The sequence below is a fragment of the Microcebus murinus genome, chromosome 23 (genome assembly GCF_040939455.1).
Source record: "Microcebus murinus isolate Inina chromosome 23, M.murinus_Inina_mat1.0, whole genome shotgun sequence".
Classification (NCBI taxonomy): domain Eukaryota; kingdom Metazoa; phylum Chordata; class Mammalia; order Primates; family Cheirogaleidae; genus Microcebus; species Microcebus murinus.
Genome location: NC_134126.1, coordinates 34,472,342 through 34,490,464, shown reverse-complemented (window position 1 = coordinate 34,490,464; position 18,123 = coordinate 34,472,342). Strand labels below are relative to the sequence as shown.

The 18,123-nt window shown below is 35.1% G+C and overlaps 1 protein-coding gene across 5 annotated transcripts in view; it reads right to left on the bottom strand.

Annotated features, from left to right (window-relative positions):
• DENND1B (DENN domain containing 1B) overlaps positions 1–18,123 on the bottom strand; it is a 183,764-nt gene that overhangs the window by 13,931 nt on the left and 151,710 nt on the right. For all 5 annotated transcript variants that reach the window (XR_012914500.1, XM_075996989.1, XM_012744347.3 and 2 more), the window contains 4 exons: positions 16,222–16,262; positions 15,402–15,470; positions 11,134–11,190; positions 10,189–10,293 (listed from right to left, as the gene is read on the bottom strand). Coding sequence is in view for 4 of the 5 variants with exons in the window: in XM_075996989.1 (XP_075853104.1) it covers positions 10,189–10,293; positions 11,134–11,190; positions 15,402–15,470; positions 16,222–16,262 (272 nt within the window). In the remaining variant the exon portion in view is untranslated. The remainder of the gene's footprint in view (positions 1–10,188; positions 10,294–11,133; positions 11,191–15,401; positions 15,471–16,221; positions 16,263–18,123) is intronic.

The following is an 18,123-nucleotide window of genomic DNA, read 5'->3' as shown; positions in this document are numbered from 1 at the left end:
ACTGAGAGATTATTGATCAGTGTAAATATAAGAAGGTTTTATAAGACTATCAAATAGTATTTTCGAAGCAAAATAAGTCAGCAACCCTTTGATAAATGGCAAGCTATTTGCAATTTCACTTTTGTTGACAGGGTTTCAATATTTCAACATTTAAAAAGGTTTCTTAATACATGAAGTCAACTGTATTTTCACTAAAGCAAAGAATTTGGTTCCCTTCATTAAGCAATTTGAACATGACTTTTCTAGCTGATATAAATAATTAAAAAGTCAGCATTAACAGAACTATATTATTTCCAATCACCTTAATAAATTGTTTTCAAAAAGTATACAACTAAGGATAATTATAGCTGTATTTCATTTCTAAGATTTACCATATTAATATGTAATGAGCATAAACATGTATATGTGTGGAATGGTATACATAGGTATGGAGTCTTAAAATGCTTTTATGTGTTGGGTCTAGCAAGAATCTAAACAGAAATTGCAATTATATTTTGATCTCAGAATCAAATAATACTAGGTTTCAAAAGCATTTGTCACAAATGTCAAAGACACTTACACAGGCAAAAGGCAAACAAGGAACAGACTTCTTTGAAATAACCAGTATCATACTCGAACATTAGAAAAACCATAAAGAACTTCCAGAGAAGGCTGACAAACACAGTGACCCTATTTTGTAGCTGGTGTGGAGGAACAGCCCAACTTAAGATATTTATGTATTCTAGTATTTTGTGTTACATACATATTAGGAAATATAACACTGTGTAGTAGATATAAACCCAGCCCAAATTATAATAAGATTCTATTATATTCCTACAGTCATACTTCTAGGACATTTCTGGCAATTTCTTTCTCTTGGGGGATACTAGTAGGCAGAAGTAGACCCTACAAAGAAAAGGACTGTCTTTTCCTTTCATCAACACCAACACTGACCTCTGACAAAGTTTAAAAGCTGTTCTATACACACAACCAGAGGAAAATTGCCATTTCTTTATCCTGGGGAAAAAAAATAATCTGTCTACAAAAATTAGGTACTTTTGGAATAAAGAACTGTTGTTAATTTAACCAAAAACCCTTACAAATTAAAAAGGTAACAGGAAAAACTCTTACAAAGTTAAACAGGGCAGAAAACAGTGAGGAAAAATATTGGTGATGTGATTATTGATGTCTATAGTGGTAATATTCATTACCTTTACTAAATGGAAAAAATCGAGTACCTTTGTTTTTGTCTCAAGAGTTTGTAATAAATGACAGAGTATAACATTAAAAGGATATATTTCAGCTTTAAGATATCTCAAAATACATACTGAACATGTTTGCATAAGTATGATTATCTTCCACTATATCTTTTTTAATATACTAAGTATTGTTCAGCAAAGCTAAACATTTTAAAAATGAAGTCCCAGCTAGTTACTGGAAGGATTTGGTCTCAAATTATTCCTTTAATAGGATATTCCTGAATAATGTTATGACAATATAAACATCTCCATGTATATTCTACCGTGTTTCTAAAAGACTACTCTGGAAGGTGCTCTAAGTTTTGTTTTGCGTTATCTTAAGGAAAGTGCTACATCATGCCCACTAGAGGGCACTATTGTAATCCACAATGATAAAAACACTTAACTATAATCAAATTTGACATGTTGGAAATTATTATTTTGATAGAGGAATAAAAGAAAATAACTCTTTCAAAGTGTACTCAAAAGATCAATTTTATAAATTTACATTAATATAAACTAGACTAAATACAATCTACAGGAAAGACATTGGGATGGAGACTACTAAAATGTGTTTTCATTTAGGCAAAATATTTTGTAAGCATCTGTTAAAAGTATACTCACTTATTTCAAAAGAGTTTTATCATTTGAAACCTTCTAAGATTACCTGATCACGTTAATCTAACATTTGAGCTTGATAATAGCATTCTAAATATTGAGCCAAATTAAATGGAGTGCTAAAAATATACAATTAATATTGTTTTATCATAATTTGGCTAAACTTATTTGCATTATTTTGGAAAATTTAATTTATAAAATATTTTTTTCCAATTATCTTGCCCCCACCCAGGTCACAATTATATTTCTCATCTTTTGGTTTATAATCACTTTTTCTTGGTCAAAAGCAAGTGGCTACTTCCCTCTGTAAACAATGATATGCCATTTCTCTCCTGACCAATAAAGCAAACTATTCAATGGACTGTAATTTTTACAGAGATCCTAACAAGTGCACCATTTTCTGAAATCCATTGTGTCACCTGAGCAAGAAACACAACCTTGAATTACATTCATTTTATCACCGGAGTTCAGTGAATTCCTATGAAGGCAAGTGTCATAGTACAATACTATAAACCACATCCTAGTAGATATCCCAAGTAATTTAAGAGAATCTAAGTTATCTTTTAAGTTTCACAGAAACTTAATTTCATCTGCATTTTAAAATATGAGATTTATTATCTGTAAGACAAACTATGTGATTGCGCATATGTTTTCAAAGATACCAACATACTGGAATTTCTCTTAGGTCCCTATTCAACCAAAGCAAGCCTTTGAAACGCCTTCCTTCCTTACAAGTCTCTGCATGCAAAAAAGCATATATAACTTCTGCACATATTTTGAAAGATGAAAATATATTACTCATCAATTACAAAATGAACTCATAGCTGTTGTGCTATAATTCCACAAATCCATGAGAATCTGATTTATAAGCCGTTAAATATAAAAAGACAGCAGTTTCATTTTTTAAGTGTGCATATTACCTTGCATAATGGATAAAAATGGAAAATCACATAGATCCTATTTTATGGTGAAGACACCTTATTTGTGCATTCAAAAGATAAATATTTGTATCTCAAACTATCAGTCTGCATGTGACTACATTAAAAATGAGAATGTCTCCCAGTTTAATAGTGCTTGGTCTCATTAATAGAAATTACAACTATTAAACATATCTCCACAGTAAACGCTGTATTTGGGTAAGTCTTGAATACATTCTGAGTGTATTTATCAACAGGCACACCACACTGCTTCATAAAACTGTACAAATGAAAAATAACTTTGCATTTATATTTTACCATGCTGCTTTTATATAATTAATTGGATAGGTTGAAAATATACATAGACTGCTATTTGTCCTGGACATGTAATAGTTAAAAGTGATATGTGTGCCAGGGTTTTAATAGGGCTTAACAACAAAAAGCTTCAATCCTCCACTTTCACCAGGTTTTGTTGCCGTGACTGTGCCTTGCTTAGGGCCATCCATCTGTTAGTGCTGACTCGCGACACAGCTCAGCTCTCGTGCTTGCTCACTAGCACAGCTGAGGCGTCTGTGTGTCTCACGCAGACAGACACGTTGTCATTGCTGGACTAAACCAAGAATGGCTGATGGCATTAAAAATGGAGCAGTATTTTAGATATATATATATAAATTTTTCATCTTAAAGAGATGTTTTATGCTTAGAAAATTCTAATAAATGTTTACAAGGAAATGTTTTTAGATATAATTTCAGATGATAGACTTAATGATCTAAATATTGCTCACTAACTCTTCAGTATTCTAAAATAAAAACCGTGGAAGAAGGTGAGTGCACAGGAGGGATTTAAAAGTGCTCTGCGCCGTGGCCGGTGGCAGTATTCTCACTGGACCCGACCGGCCCCGCTCTCAATAAAACCAGCGGAGGATCCTCTCCCTGGAGTCCTGTTAGGCCGGGGCTGCTGTTGGAACTGTCATCTTCACACAAAAGGGAAAAGGGCTGCGTGTTACAAATTCGATGCCTAATTGGGAGATCTCCATGGCTGTACCCCTGACATTTATTTAAGCCCCATCAACAAAACGGGAAGTAACCACAGTAATTAGCAGACCAGCACACAAATCGCTATTTGCTAGAGGTGGACCATAGACTCATAATCTTTTCCAAAATAAGCTAAATAATGGAACAAAGGCTCGAAACAGGATACATTTAGATCTTGTCTTCTACAGCACCCAGATTATAACATTTTACCTTCTTACTTTAAAACACATTCTTGGAATTCAAATTATAATAATCCTATTTTCACCTTTTGAAAATAAAGTATCTTGCTGACAATTCTGGCTGAAAACTGGAAATGGGAAATTCTTTATATACCCTTAGGTATATAAAGGATATTATATCCAATATCCAATTGGATAACTGAAGGGACTAGGATGGGATGAGTCAAGATCACATTCTTTACTTAATTTTACTGACAATAAAATGACACAAAGTTTTATAAACTTATAAATAAGGGATTTCTTGGTACAAAACTATATATTTCTTTTCTAATAATATACTGGGATCTATAGTCATCTTAGAATGAAGAAAGATACTCTTAGGCGTCCCCACTGCTTTAATAACTAGAGGATTATTAGTGACTCTGGACGGTAACTACCAAGAGAGGAGAAAGTCAGATGGTGCCTTTGCTAAAAAAGACCCAGAACTCAAGATGTATGTACACTGTCCATATAAATGAACAGCCACCTATTATTGAGTACCTATTATGTAGCAGATATTTTATTAAGATATACATTATCCATAATGCCTACCGCATTATAAAAAAACCGACATGTATTGTTATACCATTATACAAATGCAGAAACTGAGTCTTAGCAATGTTTTGTTTTGCTCAATGCTAAATGCTAGTGCCTTTCTCAAAGTTAAGTTTTGTTTGGCTGTAAATTCATACCCTTCTCCACAACTACTCCCATATGACAATGGTTAGGTACTTAAGTTCTAGAATCATCTGCCTGTTTTTGAATTTCTACTATGCTATTTATGACCCATGGGACTTTAGCCACATTTCTCAATCTCTCTGCTCCCCAGTTTCTAAATCTGAAAAATGGGGATAATAGTTTCCACTCTGGATTGCTGAAGTTTTACACGAATCATGCAACACAACAGCCTCACACAGACAGCCTCGCTGTCGTCAAGAAACTTGTCTTCCCCAGGTTTGCCGAGGCTTTTATACGATTTCAACTCTATAAAAATTGAGGTTTAGAAAACAGCAGTAAGAACATGAAAACTATCTCGATTAAAAATCCCAATGGTTTCTATAGTATCTTGCTTTTAGGTAATTAAATTTATCACGTGGCAAATCTTTTAAGAGATTTTGGTTACTGAAAGAATCGAATAGAAGATGATACCCAGAACTTGGCTCCTTTTCAGGTATAACTAAGGCCAGTTCTAACATGAGAAAGTGATGCTCCTCTTCTAGCTCAACAAGCTTTACAGTAGACAGAGGATAGTGTATTCTATTTCCAGGAGAAGCCATTGGTTTTTTTTAATGAGATTCAGTGGCTAGGTAGCTAAGCTTCTTTGAGAGAGGTGTTAGTGAGACTGAGCATTTCAAATAGGAACTGCACAGAAGAGACCAAGTGAAGAAAACCAGATTCCTGTTTCCCAAAACGAAGACCCTTGCGCCTCCACGAGGCACCTCCACCAGTGTGCGCTCTTGGGGCGACAAAATCATCTGTGGATCCCCAACATCGGCCCCATTTCCTGGGATGACTGTGGAAGTCCTGAGCAAGTTACAAAAAACAAACAAAACCTTGTGTGTTATGAGTCATGCTGTTGGGGTTTTTCTTCACTTTGGCTGCTGAGCAAGGGATGGGCCCTTAGGCTTCTTACTATACTTACTATCTCTCTGCCTTAAACTTTATCAATTTTTGTAAGATGTCAAATTATTTTTGGAAATAAGGGTAATATAAATGAATAAACATTAGCGTTTCTGACATACTGATAAATTCTGCCTTTAACTACATCTAACTACTCCTAGACATACTTACACATTTAGTTGAAAAATCTTAATATGTTCAGATCCTAACATTAGTATACTCAAAGAGAATTAGGAGTGAGAGAACTGACGAGGTTTGGTAATCATCATAAAACAGTCTGTTCAAGGCTCAGCCTCAGCTTCTAACTCTGCCATAACATGCTGGACCATATCTCAAATCAGTGGGACCAGATCATCTCCAAACAGTGAACCAAGGAAGACTCTGCAATATGGGACTATAAAGGAAAGGCAGTGGACTGTGGCTGCTCCTCCTTGGTCTCCTTGCCCAATATGCAAATGGTGTAGCTTAAGTTATTCCCACTCGTAGCTTTTCTAAGTGGCTCGATCCTCATATGAGAATTAAGGCAACAGCAACCCAATAGGGTAGGCTGATCTTAAACTTACCAAGCTTCAGATTTGTGGTACAAAGGTCCCACCTCTAGGCAGTTAAAAGTATAGATTTGTTTTTCTTTTTTTTTTTGCAAAGATGACATTTTAGCAAATAGTATTACAATAGTCCCCCCTTATCTGTGGGGAATATGTTCCAAGACCCCTAGTGGGAGCCTGAAACCACAGATAGTAGCAAACCCTGTATATACTACAATTTTTCCTATATAAGTTCCTCAGTGGGTGCCTAAAAACCACATATAGTCCCAAACCCTAATTACGTTTTTTTCCTACACATACATGATAAAGTTTAATGTATTAATCAGACACAATAAAAGACTAACAATAATAATAAAATAGAGCAATTATTACAATGCTCAGAATGGCATGCAATTTAAAGCTTATGAATTTTTATTTTTATTTCTGTAATTTCTGATTCGCTATTTTTGGACCATGGTTGACTGTGGGTCAGTGAAATCATGACAGGCAAAACTGAAGGGGAGGGCTACTGAAGAAGGCACTGAGAAACAACAGACACCTTGTGAGACACTGCCACAGTCCTCAACACCCCGTTTCTGAGAACTGCTTCCCCCGCTCACCCTGCCCACGCCTACAGCCCTCCCAGCAACATGGTCCTCCCCCTGCTTCTCTGGCTGGAATTTACAGAGCCGCAGACTAATACCTGGCCCAAGTGAGCTTGGTACATTTTTCCCATAAGAAACCAGATCCCAGAACTATTATCCACTTCTAGTATCTGCTTCCACTTGGTGCCTGCCTGGACGTGTGTGGGGGGCACAGAGAAGCAGAGGACCCTGGTCTACAGAATGTATGTACGACCAACACACACACACACAACACAGGCGGGCCCAGGTGCGGGAGACAGATGGGAAAAGGGAGAGGAGGAAGGAGAGAAGGGCAGGGGAGAGGAGGGAGAAAGAGGGTGGAATAGGTTGGGGAGAAGGGCTGATACTCCTCCCTGACTGCGTTTCCCTTTCCTGGTTCCGATCCTACCAGAGGTCTGCCCATATCCCTGCACTTGGATGTCCTGAGCAATACTTGTATCTTTATTAAAAATGCCCTGATACCCTCTTTTTTCATTTGTGTGAGTTTGCTAGCACTATCAATTAAATAATTCAAATCAAGGGCTAGATGACAATTTCAATTTAAATGTCCCATGCTCTGATTTTATAGATGAGCTGCTGGCCACAAACTGGCTATCATTTCAGAGCAATGTTAACTATCGACTCAAAGAGTCGACATTAGCATTGTAAGGAAGCATGGATTCTGGGAGCCTTGGGGAAAAATATTAAGGGAGAAAAGTAGCACAGAAAAAACTGCCAGAGGGCCAAAAATCTAGCTTTTTGAGATACAGATATGAGTCTAAAACTAAACAATCAAACTTCGAAAAACATAAACAAAACATTAAGTTATCATAAATATTATTAGGTAACAAATGATTGGCATATGAAGTCTTAAAAAATTTAGCTGTTAAAATACAACACACAGATATATACACCTATTTAAATAATGGGACACATATAAAAAGAAACATATATACTGGGTATATACATTTCCTGAAACTCAGATATTTTTCACTTGAAAAGATCAAGATCGTTATTCAGACACTATCAACATTTGCATCATAATTCTAAATATGTTGGTTTAACAAATTCCTATATACCAAGCAGGAAAATCATGTTAGAATTCTTAACAGAATAAGCCCAACTTCTCTTAATTCTTGTTAGAGTCATCATTTTTGTCATGTCCACTTGAAAACCATAAAATGCTAATGAGTGCAGATAATGGAATTAATGATATTACAACCCATAACAGCCAGGAAGATTCAGAAGTATATAATAAATGCAACTTGTTGTTCTGTAAGGTTTTGTGGAACCTAATATAATTTCTCCATCAGAATGTACAGTGTGAGGATCACAATTAATAATACTGTGTACTAGACATTTGCTAGGAGAGATTTCAGGTGCTTTTACCAAAAACAAAAAAAGTAACTGAGTTGATGGATGTGTTAATTTGCTTGAGTGTGGTAATCATTTCACTGTGTGTATCAAAATATCATGTTTATATACCTTAAATATATACAATAAAAAAGGAAATGTGTCTGTAGGAATGAACAGAAAACAAGCAAAAACAGAAATCAGCAATACATTTTATAATTAAGTCATAAAAATTTTATGCCATGTTAAAGCAAAGGAAGATTTAAAAATTAAAATGCTTTTTAGTTCTATTGTGCAGTGTGTGAATATAGTTAGTAACAGAGTGTTATATAGCTCACAATAGCTAAAGAATAAATTTCAAACATTCTCACCACAAACAATGTTAAGTATTTAGGTGGCAGATATGTTGACTAGTTTAATTGTTCATGCTGTATTCATAATTCATAACATCACTTTGTATCCCACACATTTATACAGTTATAAATGATCAATTTACAAATAAAGATAAATAAATTAAAATATAAGAAGCTGATAATAGTTCTTTTAACTCATTAATAAAACTGACATTTAGGAAAGGTGTTTCTCTAATTTAAATGTTGTTGTTTTCCTATAAAGGATCCTATAGGTAACAAAGATGTCATATTTTTTCATATAAAAATCTATTCACCATGGTAATCTAACCTAAATGCTCCAATATTAAGCCATTATCAGCTTAATAAAATGAGAAAGTTAGAGAAAAGGTACGTAAAGGTACTTATTATGTTAGAAAGAGAATTTTTGTGTTTTTCCTTCTATATATATCTGGCACCTAGAAAAGTGCCTCGTAGGTGTTGAATGCTTAAATGATTTTTTTTTTCTTTTACAAAGGCCTAGGGTTGTAGTGTAGCCGTACTGGTCCTCTCACATTCTCAGAGACTGTTACGGTTTGAATGCTTTTCCCTTCCAAATCTCATGCTTTAATTTAATTGCCATGGTAACTGCACTAAGAAGGGGAACCTTTAAGAGAGGATCAGGCCACGAGGGCCCCACCATCACGGGTGGGACTGGTGCCCTCACAAAAGGGCAAGTTTGGGTCTCCCCCACTTCTGTCTTCCCCCACCAAGTGACCCAGCATAACGCTTGATCTTGGACTCTCCGGCCTTCGGAACTCTGAGAAATAAATTTCTGTTCTTCACAAATTACCCAGTCTCAGGTATTCTGTTACAGCAGCACAAATGGACCAAGACAAAGACACATGGAAGCACTTTATGGCCATCGAAACTTCTGCAGGGCCTGGCTACGCAGGAAACCTACCTGAGCGCCAGATGGGCATCGTCCTCCTCTGCCGCGGACCCGTCACGAGACTGGAGCAGTGTTGTGACCAATCTAACTACTGACTTTTCCATCCGCAAAGTTTGGCAACCGTAAGAAATGAAGCTTTGCAGTTGCTTCCAGTTCTATAATTTTGCAACTATAATCTACTCAAAAAATATTTTCTAAAGCTAATTTTCTAAAGCCACTAAAAATATGATTTTTAGTGTATACCAATTCTGCTTAGTTAAACCATCAGAAGCATACTTATGATACAAAGGCAGGGACACACACAACTTTGACTCTGAGCACTTTGTCACTTGGGATAATATTTGAAGTAGCATCAGCATATAAGGAGAAGCTTTATAGCAAATAAAATACCTAACCTTAGAAAAAGACAGACACATAGCAGTTCACATTCTAATTTCTGTGGACTACTTTAATGGTCAAATACTTAAGTATCGGTTTCGCTTTATTTTTATAAAATAAAACTATTCGTATTCTATGACAATCACACATTTAACATCTCTCCCCCCTCACTAGACTATAAGCTCCATGAGGACATGAGTTAACGTACACAGGGACTGAGATCTGGAATATTTGACTCTAATCTTCCTGTAGCCTGCCCAGATTCCACCTACTACTTTCCTTGATCAATACTGAGAGTTTTCTTATCACATGTAAAAAATTAATGGTTCCAAAACTGTTCTTGAAGAATTCATGGGAATCACACAATTTGAGACAATGGAGGCTCAGAAGGTGAAGAGCGTTACCTGGGCAAGCCTGAGCTTTTCGTTTCCTCCCTTTTCATTATGCAGCATGTAGACTGGGGTGTACTGCACAGAACCAGAGCAGGTCCCATAATCTTCTTCATTTTCCTACATATGAAAAAACATATAGTTATTTTAAAGTGCTCCTTTTATTATGAAAATTATTGGATTAATAAAGTATCTGATATACATGCTAATAACAAAATAACACTTCTGCTGTAAGTTTAAAGAATCTATTAGGAAGAAAATGTATTTTTCAATAATATGAATAATTTCCAAAATAATTCTTATATCTTGAATAATTTGAATGAAGTTTATATGAGGACAATTTGCTCTATCACTACCCTGGAAGTTTTAAGTAGCATGTGTTCTCTAAAGGTAAAAATTGTAAGAATAATTGATAAAATCTGCAAAGATGTAATACATAATCAAATCATATACATACATATATACACATAAATATTCATATACTTGCATTATTCATAGCTTCCAACACAAATCCTCATATATAATCTTTCATAAATTAAGAACATTCTTCAATTTAAAGTAACTACTATTAGAAAGAGCCTATAAAACCAAACGATGGCATTCCTGGCTTAATTCTACACCAAAGGTATCTTTAAAAAAAATTCTCAGCTTGAAGTAAGAACTTCAATTGTGATATCAAGGCAATCAACTTTATGAAAACATACATCCTGTTAAACCATCTTTGAAGATCTCCACAGTTCTGTGATAAAATATGCAAACAATAAGGAGATTATGCAGTGGATGCATATAGAATGGCAGAGAGTTGCCAGAGGGCTTGTTATAAAAAATACATTCTGGAACAAAGGGCTAAGTATATTTCAAAAGTCATTGAAAACATAAATCTCATGGGATTTGTAAAGTATAAACTTCAAACTAATACACAGGAATCAAGGTAGAACAGGAAGAAAGAATATAACACACCTTGTGTTTTAACTTACTCCTCACTTCCTTCAGTCCCAGCTTTGCATGACTTTTTGCCTGGAAAATGATAATAAATGTGTCTGGCTCAGCATGATTTTACTACCATTTAAAGAATAAGCACACAAGATCACATTTAATGAAAATGTCTAACTATTCATATTATTTAGAAAAAACAGATTATAATCTAAAACTCTATTTTCAGGGATACCATACCACTCACTATTTTATTATACCTAAATTAGCTGGTAAAAACACAGTCTGTTACTTGCATACAAATATATGAAGGCTAACACTTAGCCTATTTTGCCTTCTAAACTATAAAGGACATGAAGGGAATCCACCAGGTTACTAATGCCTAATTTTAATTTAAAATTGTGACAAACTGGAGGGGGAGAAAGTCCATCCAGCATTGTTTATTTGGGCAAATGTTTGAACATTAGGAAGCTCAGGCAACTTCACGGAGCTTTATTGAAGCACTTTTATAGGCAGATACAGATTTTTATTAGCAGAGCCATCTTGACGGAATGGCTACTTCATACATGGTCTTTCTGGCAAAAATTAAGAGTCATTTAACAATTTACAAGTTATCCTTATGTCTCGCCAGGAATCCGGCTCCAGCACCCCGAGCCTCTCGGGTCCTGCTGTGCTTCTCTGGGGTGAAGCTGAACCAAAGGCAACCAGGGCTTTCACAAAAGCTTCGGCCTTTGTGCCGCTGGAATTCCCACTCGCAGTGGCCACAGTGAAAAGCAGAGAAAAGGAATTCACATTTATTTTGTGTTTACTGAATACATGACTGTGCTCTGGGCGCTTGGCATGCATTATCTCATTTAGTCATCATGACAACTCTGGGAGATGAGCACTAGTATTATCACGCTTCACAAACAAGGAAAGTAACTGAGGGGGCGGGTAAGTCCTCCTAGCCGAGGTCTGTTTAATTATAAAGTCTAATTTCCTCTCTTCTCAAAGGGAAAAGAGGAACTAAGGTTTTAAAAAGACATCCACTGAATTTAGGTCTCGCCAAAAAGAAACATTTGTGACCTCATTCTAGAGACATAGAGACTGAGGTCATGCAGACTTATGACTCCAGTGCCAAAACCCTTGCTCCTACTAACTCATCCTGCTTTCCCCCAAGTTGCTTCTGGAAAGAGCAAATACATGTCTTTCCCAAGTTCCTTGAAGGGAGGGATCTTAATTTCTTTCCAGTTAATATCTGCATTACTCAGCACAGTTATTTGGCATAGAAAAACTACTGGAAATGCCTTGAAATGAACAATTATTTCTTTGTTGTAAACAAGGCAAAATCAAAACATATTGCACACATGATAAAAGATAATCTGAAAAGCCAAATAACATGAAATTATATGCCATGGTTCTTTAGAGTCAATAAAACATTTGTACACTGTTGTATTTGTAAAGCCACTAAATCTATTTAAAGGGTTCTATATTAATCCTATATTTCCATTAGGTAAAAATATATAATTGCCAAGAAAAAATGCTTCTGTTTCCATCCCCTAGAATTTGTGCCCATCTTTGCTTTGCTCACATTAGACTATAGTCTAGTTTATCTAAATATCCTCTAATCCACCTGACCACACTAATCTTTTCAAACGCTCCTTAGTGTACAAAGTTGAAACTAGTGTCGGTCCCTTTCATGGTTCTGTAATTCATGCTCTGACTCATTTAAATGTCTGTTGCCCGATCTCCTCCTTTGACCTCTTTAAAATTCCCTGGAAGAGGGGATATAGGTTCTCTCTCTGCTTTTCAACTTACCAGGTTGAAACTTAATATACAAGCATTCTCTGCAGAAATGCGCAGAGCAAATGGCTCTGACTAGTAATTTAAAATGCAAAGACCTGACAAGAAAGAGGACCAAAGAAACTTTTAGACAAACAAAACATACAATTCGCTTTGCTGGTTTCTAAGAAAGGTGTGTGTTAACTCTAGTGTTCTTTGTGGCTCTATGCTTACGCTATGGAAAAGCGTAAGCATAGAAACTATAAAAAAAATTAAGCAAAGAAATAAGCACAGAAAAACGTTATGCAAGTACAGGACAAATCATTTGCTTTGACAAATACATGTATTCGGTATTTTTCCAGTGTGGTCAAAGCACAGAGCAAAGCGACAGGGACACAAAAACAGAGCAGGGACAGCCCCTCTTAACTCACACAACTCCTGCCACACTCTCTGCTCTCACTCCAGTGACAGGCACAAGCCCTACCGCATGACAGGTGCTCAGATAGTTTGTTGAATGAATGAAATAGATCTCATGTTTGAAAAATGTACTATCTATGAAAACCAAGGTGAATAAATTCTGTTATACCCACGCAACAGAAATTGGGGGTTTTCTTCATAGCGATTTGAAGTCAAAGAAGGAATTTCAGTATACAGATTTCAGAACACAAGCAATCTGGAAAGATCACTTTTTGGTACAACTATGAAGGTCACAGAATCACTTATTTGCCTGCAACAAACCTTCTGATTCACATATGACATGATCACAAAATAAATGATAAAAAAGATTGTGTATATTCTAGGGACCTTAATTTGCCTGAAATTAATTTAGGGAATAATCCTCCAAAGAGCAGACCTTTTAATTTGGAAAGATTTTACCACCTTGCAAAGAAGTATTAGAAATAAAATACTCTTACCAATTGAAAGGACAAATTTTTAAATAATAAATAAGGTTTTGAGCATGTTTGCTTCATCATTGAACTTTTATGAAAGATATGAGTGAAATTAAGGAGAAAAACACATATTTGGCAAAACAATACACCTTCTCTAAGCCTAAAGGAAAACTTCAAGTGCTCACTCAAGAAAAAAAACGAGGAGCTGTTGACTACGAAATCACTTTTAGAATCTTCGATGATACCCATTTAGATATGAGAAATGAGGCTCAACATTAGTTTGTTTTTTCACAGGGCTGCTATGTGCTATTTTATTGTGAAGAAAATCTCTTTAAACACTGTAATTAAATCACACCACCAGAGAAGTCTTCCAGCAAAGACATGGGAAAACCAAACAAAAGGCAGAGGCTGATGTGTCTAAGGCAAAATGATGACCTCTTGCTTTTGCTTCACATTAGGCTTCAAATGGTTCAGAATTTTGGTACTATGATTTTGAATCAACCCTGCTATCAAATGTAATCTTTGAAATAGGTTTTTTAAACAGAATGGGTGGCTACATTTATATTGCAATTGTAAGTCAAGAAAAGAATATGATTTCTAAACTTTTATTAAAACTATATTATTTTATTATTAATTCAATCATATCAATTCATTTGCTGAGAAGGCTTTTGAAGATAAATTCTTACAAAATCAAAACCATTGCCCTAAATATTTTTAGAAATATAAAATACATGACCCATTGAATTAAAAATAAAACTTTATTGAATACCAACACACTAGCTTCTCTCGCGAGAAGCTGCTGGTCTAATATTAGAGACAAACACACAGAAAGACAAAACAAGTGCTGTAGTGTCCTGCAGACCCTACGGACACGCAAAAATAGGGACACAAACTCTTTCTGTGTAGGGTTAGAAAATTTTTTTTCAGGGGAAATACTGCCTGACCTAAACCCTATAAAAATGAACTGGTGTTCGCAAGGGGAATAAAGGCCAGCAAATGGACACCCCAAGTTGTAGGAGTAGCTTGAGTGAGAACGGAAGGGCAGAAGGGAACGTTTCACATTCATGAAAGGAGGAGCAGCTGCGGACCTTCAGATACAGGAGGTTTGGGGAAACGAGAGGAAAAGGAACAGGACGTAGGAGGGGCTGGGTTTTGAAGGGGCTTAGTTGTAATATTAAAGAGATTTTTATTTTATTATTTACTTGCTGTTGCTAGTGTTCCTGTTATTATTTTACTATATGCCATGAAGAATATTAATTATGGAGAGCCAATATATCTTTGAGGAAAAAGATTTTGCTATATTTTTCTATTTTTTTTCTACTTGAGCCTCAAGTATTCAACAAGAATTTAAAACATATTGTTGAATGAAAGAATCAAATTTAAAAAAATGGTATTCTTCATTATGGACTGTTTCAATTTGCTACACGATTTTGCTGATAGCTTTGAAATAAAATAAAGAATCATTTTTACAATTATAAAGGAAATACCCTTTCTGTGCACTGTTATAATTTTAATAACTTAATTTGCTTTGGTCATTATTAACCCTAAGCTTTTCTAAAAGCTTATCTAGAAGAACAGTAGAAAATATTCTAAATTTACATGTTTATCATCTAGGAAAATGTTAAATATCAAATAAAAACTTACAAATTTATACGCTGTCCGTACAGCAGGAGTGGCTTTGGTCACTGCTGTGTTGAACAGTGCGCCTCCTTTCTACAAAAGAGAAACAAAAACTCATTCCCCAAATCTCTTCCCCAGAATGTCCTAAAAACAAGCATTATTAGTGGTATAGAAAAGAGCTTTATGCACAACTTAAAGACACATAAAAATTATGTCATGTTTAGTGTTTTCAAGTTTTTATATACTATAATAATTTCAAACAAATTATAAACATCCTACTCTGTTCTTTTAGTGAGTGTAATACACCACTTAAAAATCATTTCTTAAAATTTAGGCAGACTTGAATAATATGACCAGGAATATGTATATACTTAAAGCTTAAAAGAAATGAAATACAGTGGGGTTTTTTTGTTTTTTTTATATTTTTTTCTCTTTTTTTTTTTTTTTTTTTTTTTGAAGAGGAAATGAAGTCAGAAGAAATACAGTGTTTATCAACTGTTTTAATGTTGGGCAATAAAGCCTCAATCTGTGAAAGATTTTAAAATTCTCATCAAATCTTACTACCCCACCTAATTCCTTGCTCTGGAATGTAATGTAGGGTGACAGTGAAATCTTGCTTTTCAAAAGAAACCATTTATCTCTGGGGGAAAAAGTTTCTATTTTAAAATTATCTTTGTGAATATCAACAAACTAGAAACATAAACTAAAAATATTTTGAATGCAACACAATATACAAACATTTCCAATATTGCAAATAAACAGCGTAAGTATCAATAGCGTACTTTTACTGAACAGTTCTCCACATGTGAGAGCGAAAGAGGAAACTTTGAAGGCTTATCATTACCTTGACTGTATGCACCCACTGCTGATAGGACCTCGGGTTCCCTGGAATATATAAAAATGAGATGCCAGGAATAGTTGATCAAAAACAAATCCAGAAGTGAAAACCTATCAAAAACTAGTATTTCCAGGATTTTAATAGGCAAATTTTATCTGCAATGTTGTAAAAGAAGCACTGGCATTGTAAGAACTAATGAATTGCTCTAATTCTTAGGAACAGAGTAGTCAGCACTTTTAAGAATAGACAACCAGTTTTTCTTCATTCATATATGAAGTTAATACATTAATATTATTCTAATCTTTCATTTTAAGGAAATGAGAATTCAAAACCTTTCCATTTTGATAAAGAGCAACAAAGCAGTTGGCATCCAGTTGTGGTGCTCTGAATGTAGCCATCTCTAAGTCACATGCTAACCAGTAATCACACCCCCTCCCCATTCTTTTTTAAACAGTAAGACCTTTAGTGAAGAATTTTAGTGACCCCTCCCACCAGAAAAGCCACCTACCTCTATTCTAACGCATGAGTATCTGGACCAATGGTTATGACTACACAATTTAACTGTATGAAAGGATCATAGTTTTATCCCCCTTATTGTCACAAAATGTCACTTTCAATTCTATAAAAGCTACCAGCCCCACGGGTCATAAAGATAATGAGATAGCAGCTACCTAAATACTGAATAGATGCCTCAAGCAATTTGTCCACAAGCTGACAATATTTTGCTTGTCTGCATTGAGAAGTAAAAAGGTGTTATTTTAACACGCAAGTTCCACTGAAGCTAAATTTTTACCCATGAGCTGAGGAAAGCAAGAAGCTGAATTGATTCCACTTTCAGCTTACTTGTTGAGTCAAGTAAACTAACTCCCCTAGCAAATGCTTCCAATGAAATGCTGCACTTATATCAGATAAAGATCTACAATGCTAAGTTCATTTGTATCTCTCTTTATGAACAAATTATCTCAATGATTTCTGTATTTTCATGGTGTGAACATAAATCTTAATAATAAAATTAAATTTTGTGAAATTTATTGATAAGTACTTATCACTTTTCTCTTCATGTTTTATTTCTCAAATTCTAGCAACTATTTATTCACAGATAGACCAAAACTCTTTTCTCAAAACAAAGCTACAAAGAAAAAGAAATTACTATTATACCACATCAAAAATGAACATAGCAAGATATAGAGGGTGAGGACTTTTAGTTCACACAGTATCTAGATCAGTGCCTAGTACATAGTAAGCACTCAGCAAATACTGAATGAATGAATGAATGAATGAATGAATGAATGAATGGGACATTTCAAGAACTCAAGCAAAATTCTCTGCAAGTCAGGACTAAACACTAGAACAATGGAGCATAAAAGTATCAGTTCACAAATAATTAACTGCCTAGAAAATTATAACATTGTTTGAATGTTTACATTAGATGGATTAATTATATTTATGGAATGGTAAACTGAAAACCTTCTTAATACTGCAGTGGTTTGCAAAGTAAAAAAGGTAAGGACTTCTATATGATATACTTAAAAACATAAAAGGAGTTGTGTCCAAACCTTTCTTTTCAGATTGTATCACAATCTACTATTTCATTCATAATCTCAGTTCTCAAATTCATATTCAGTACTAGCCATCACTAGTAATTTCTTTTTTTCTTTTTCTTTTTCTGAGAGTCTTGCTCTGTCAGCCAGGCTAGAGTGCAGTTGCATCATCATCACAGCTCACTGCAACCTCCAGCTCCTGGGCTCAAGTGATCCTCCTGCTTCAGCCTCCTGAGTAGCTGGGACTACAGGCCTGCACCACCATACTCGGCTAATTTTCCTATTTTTTTGTAGAGATGAGGGGGTGGTGGTCTCACTATTTTGCTCAGGCTGGTCTCGAACTTCGGGCCTCAAGCAATCCTTCTAT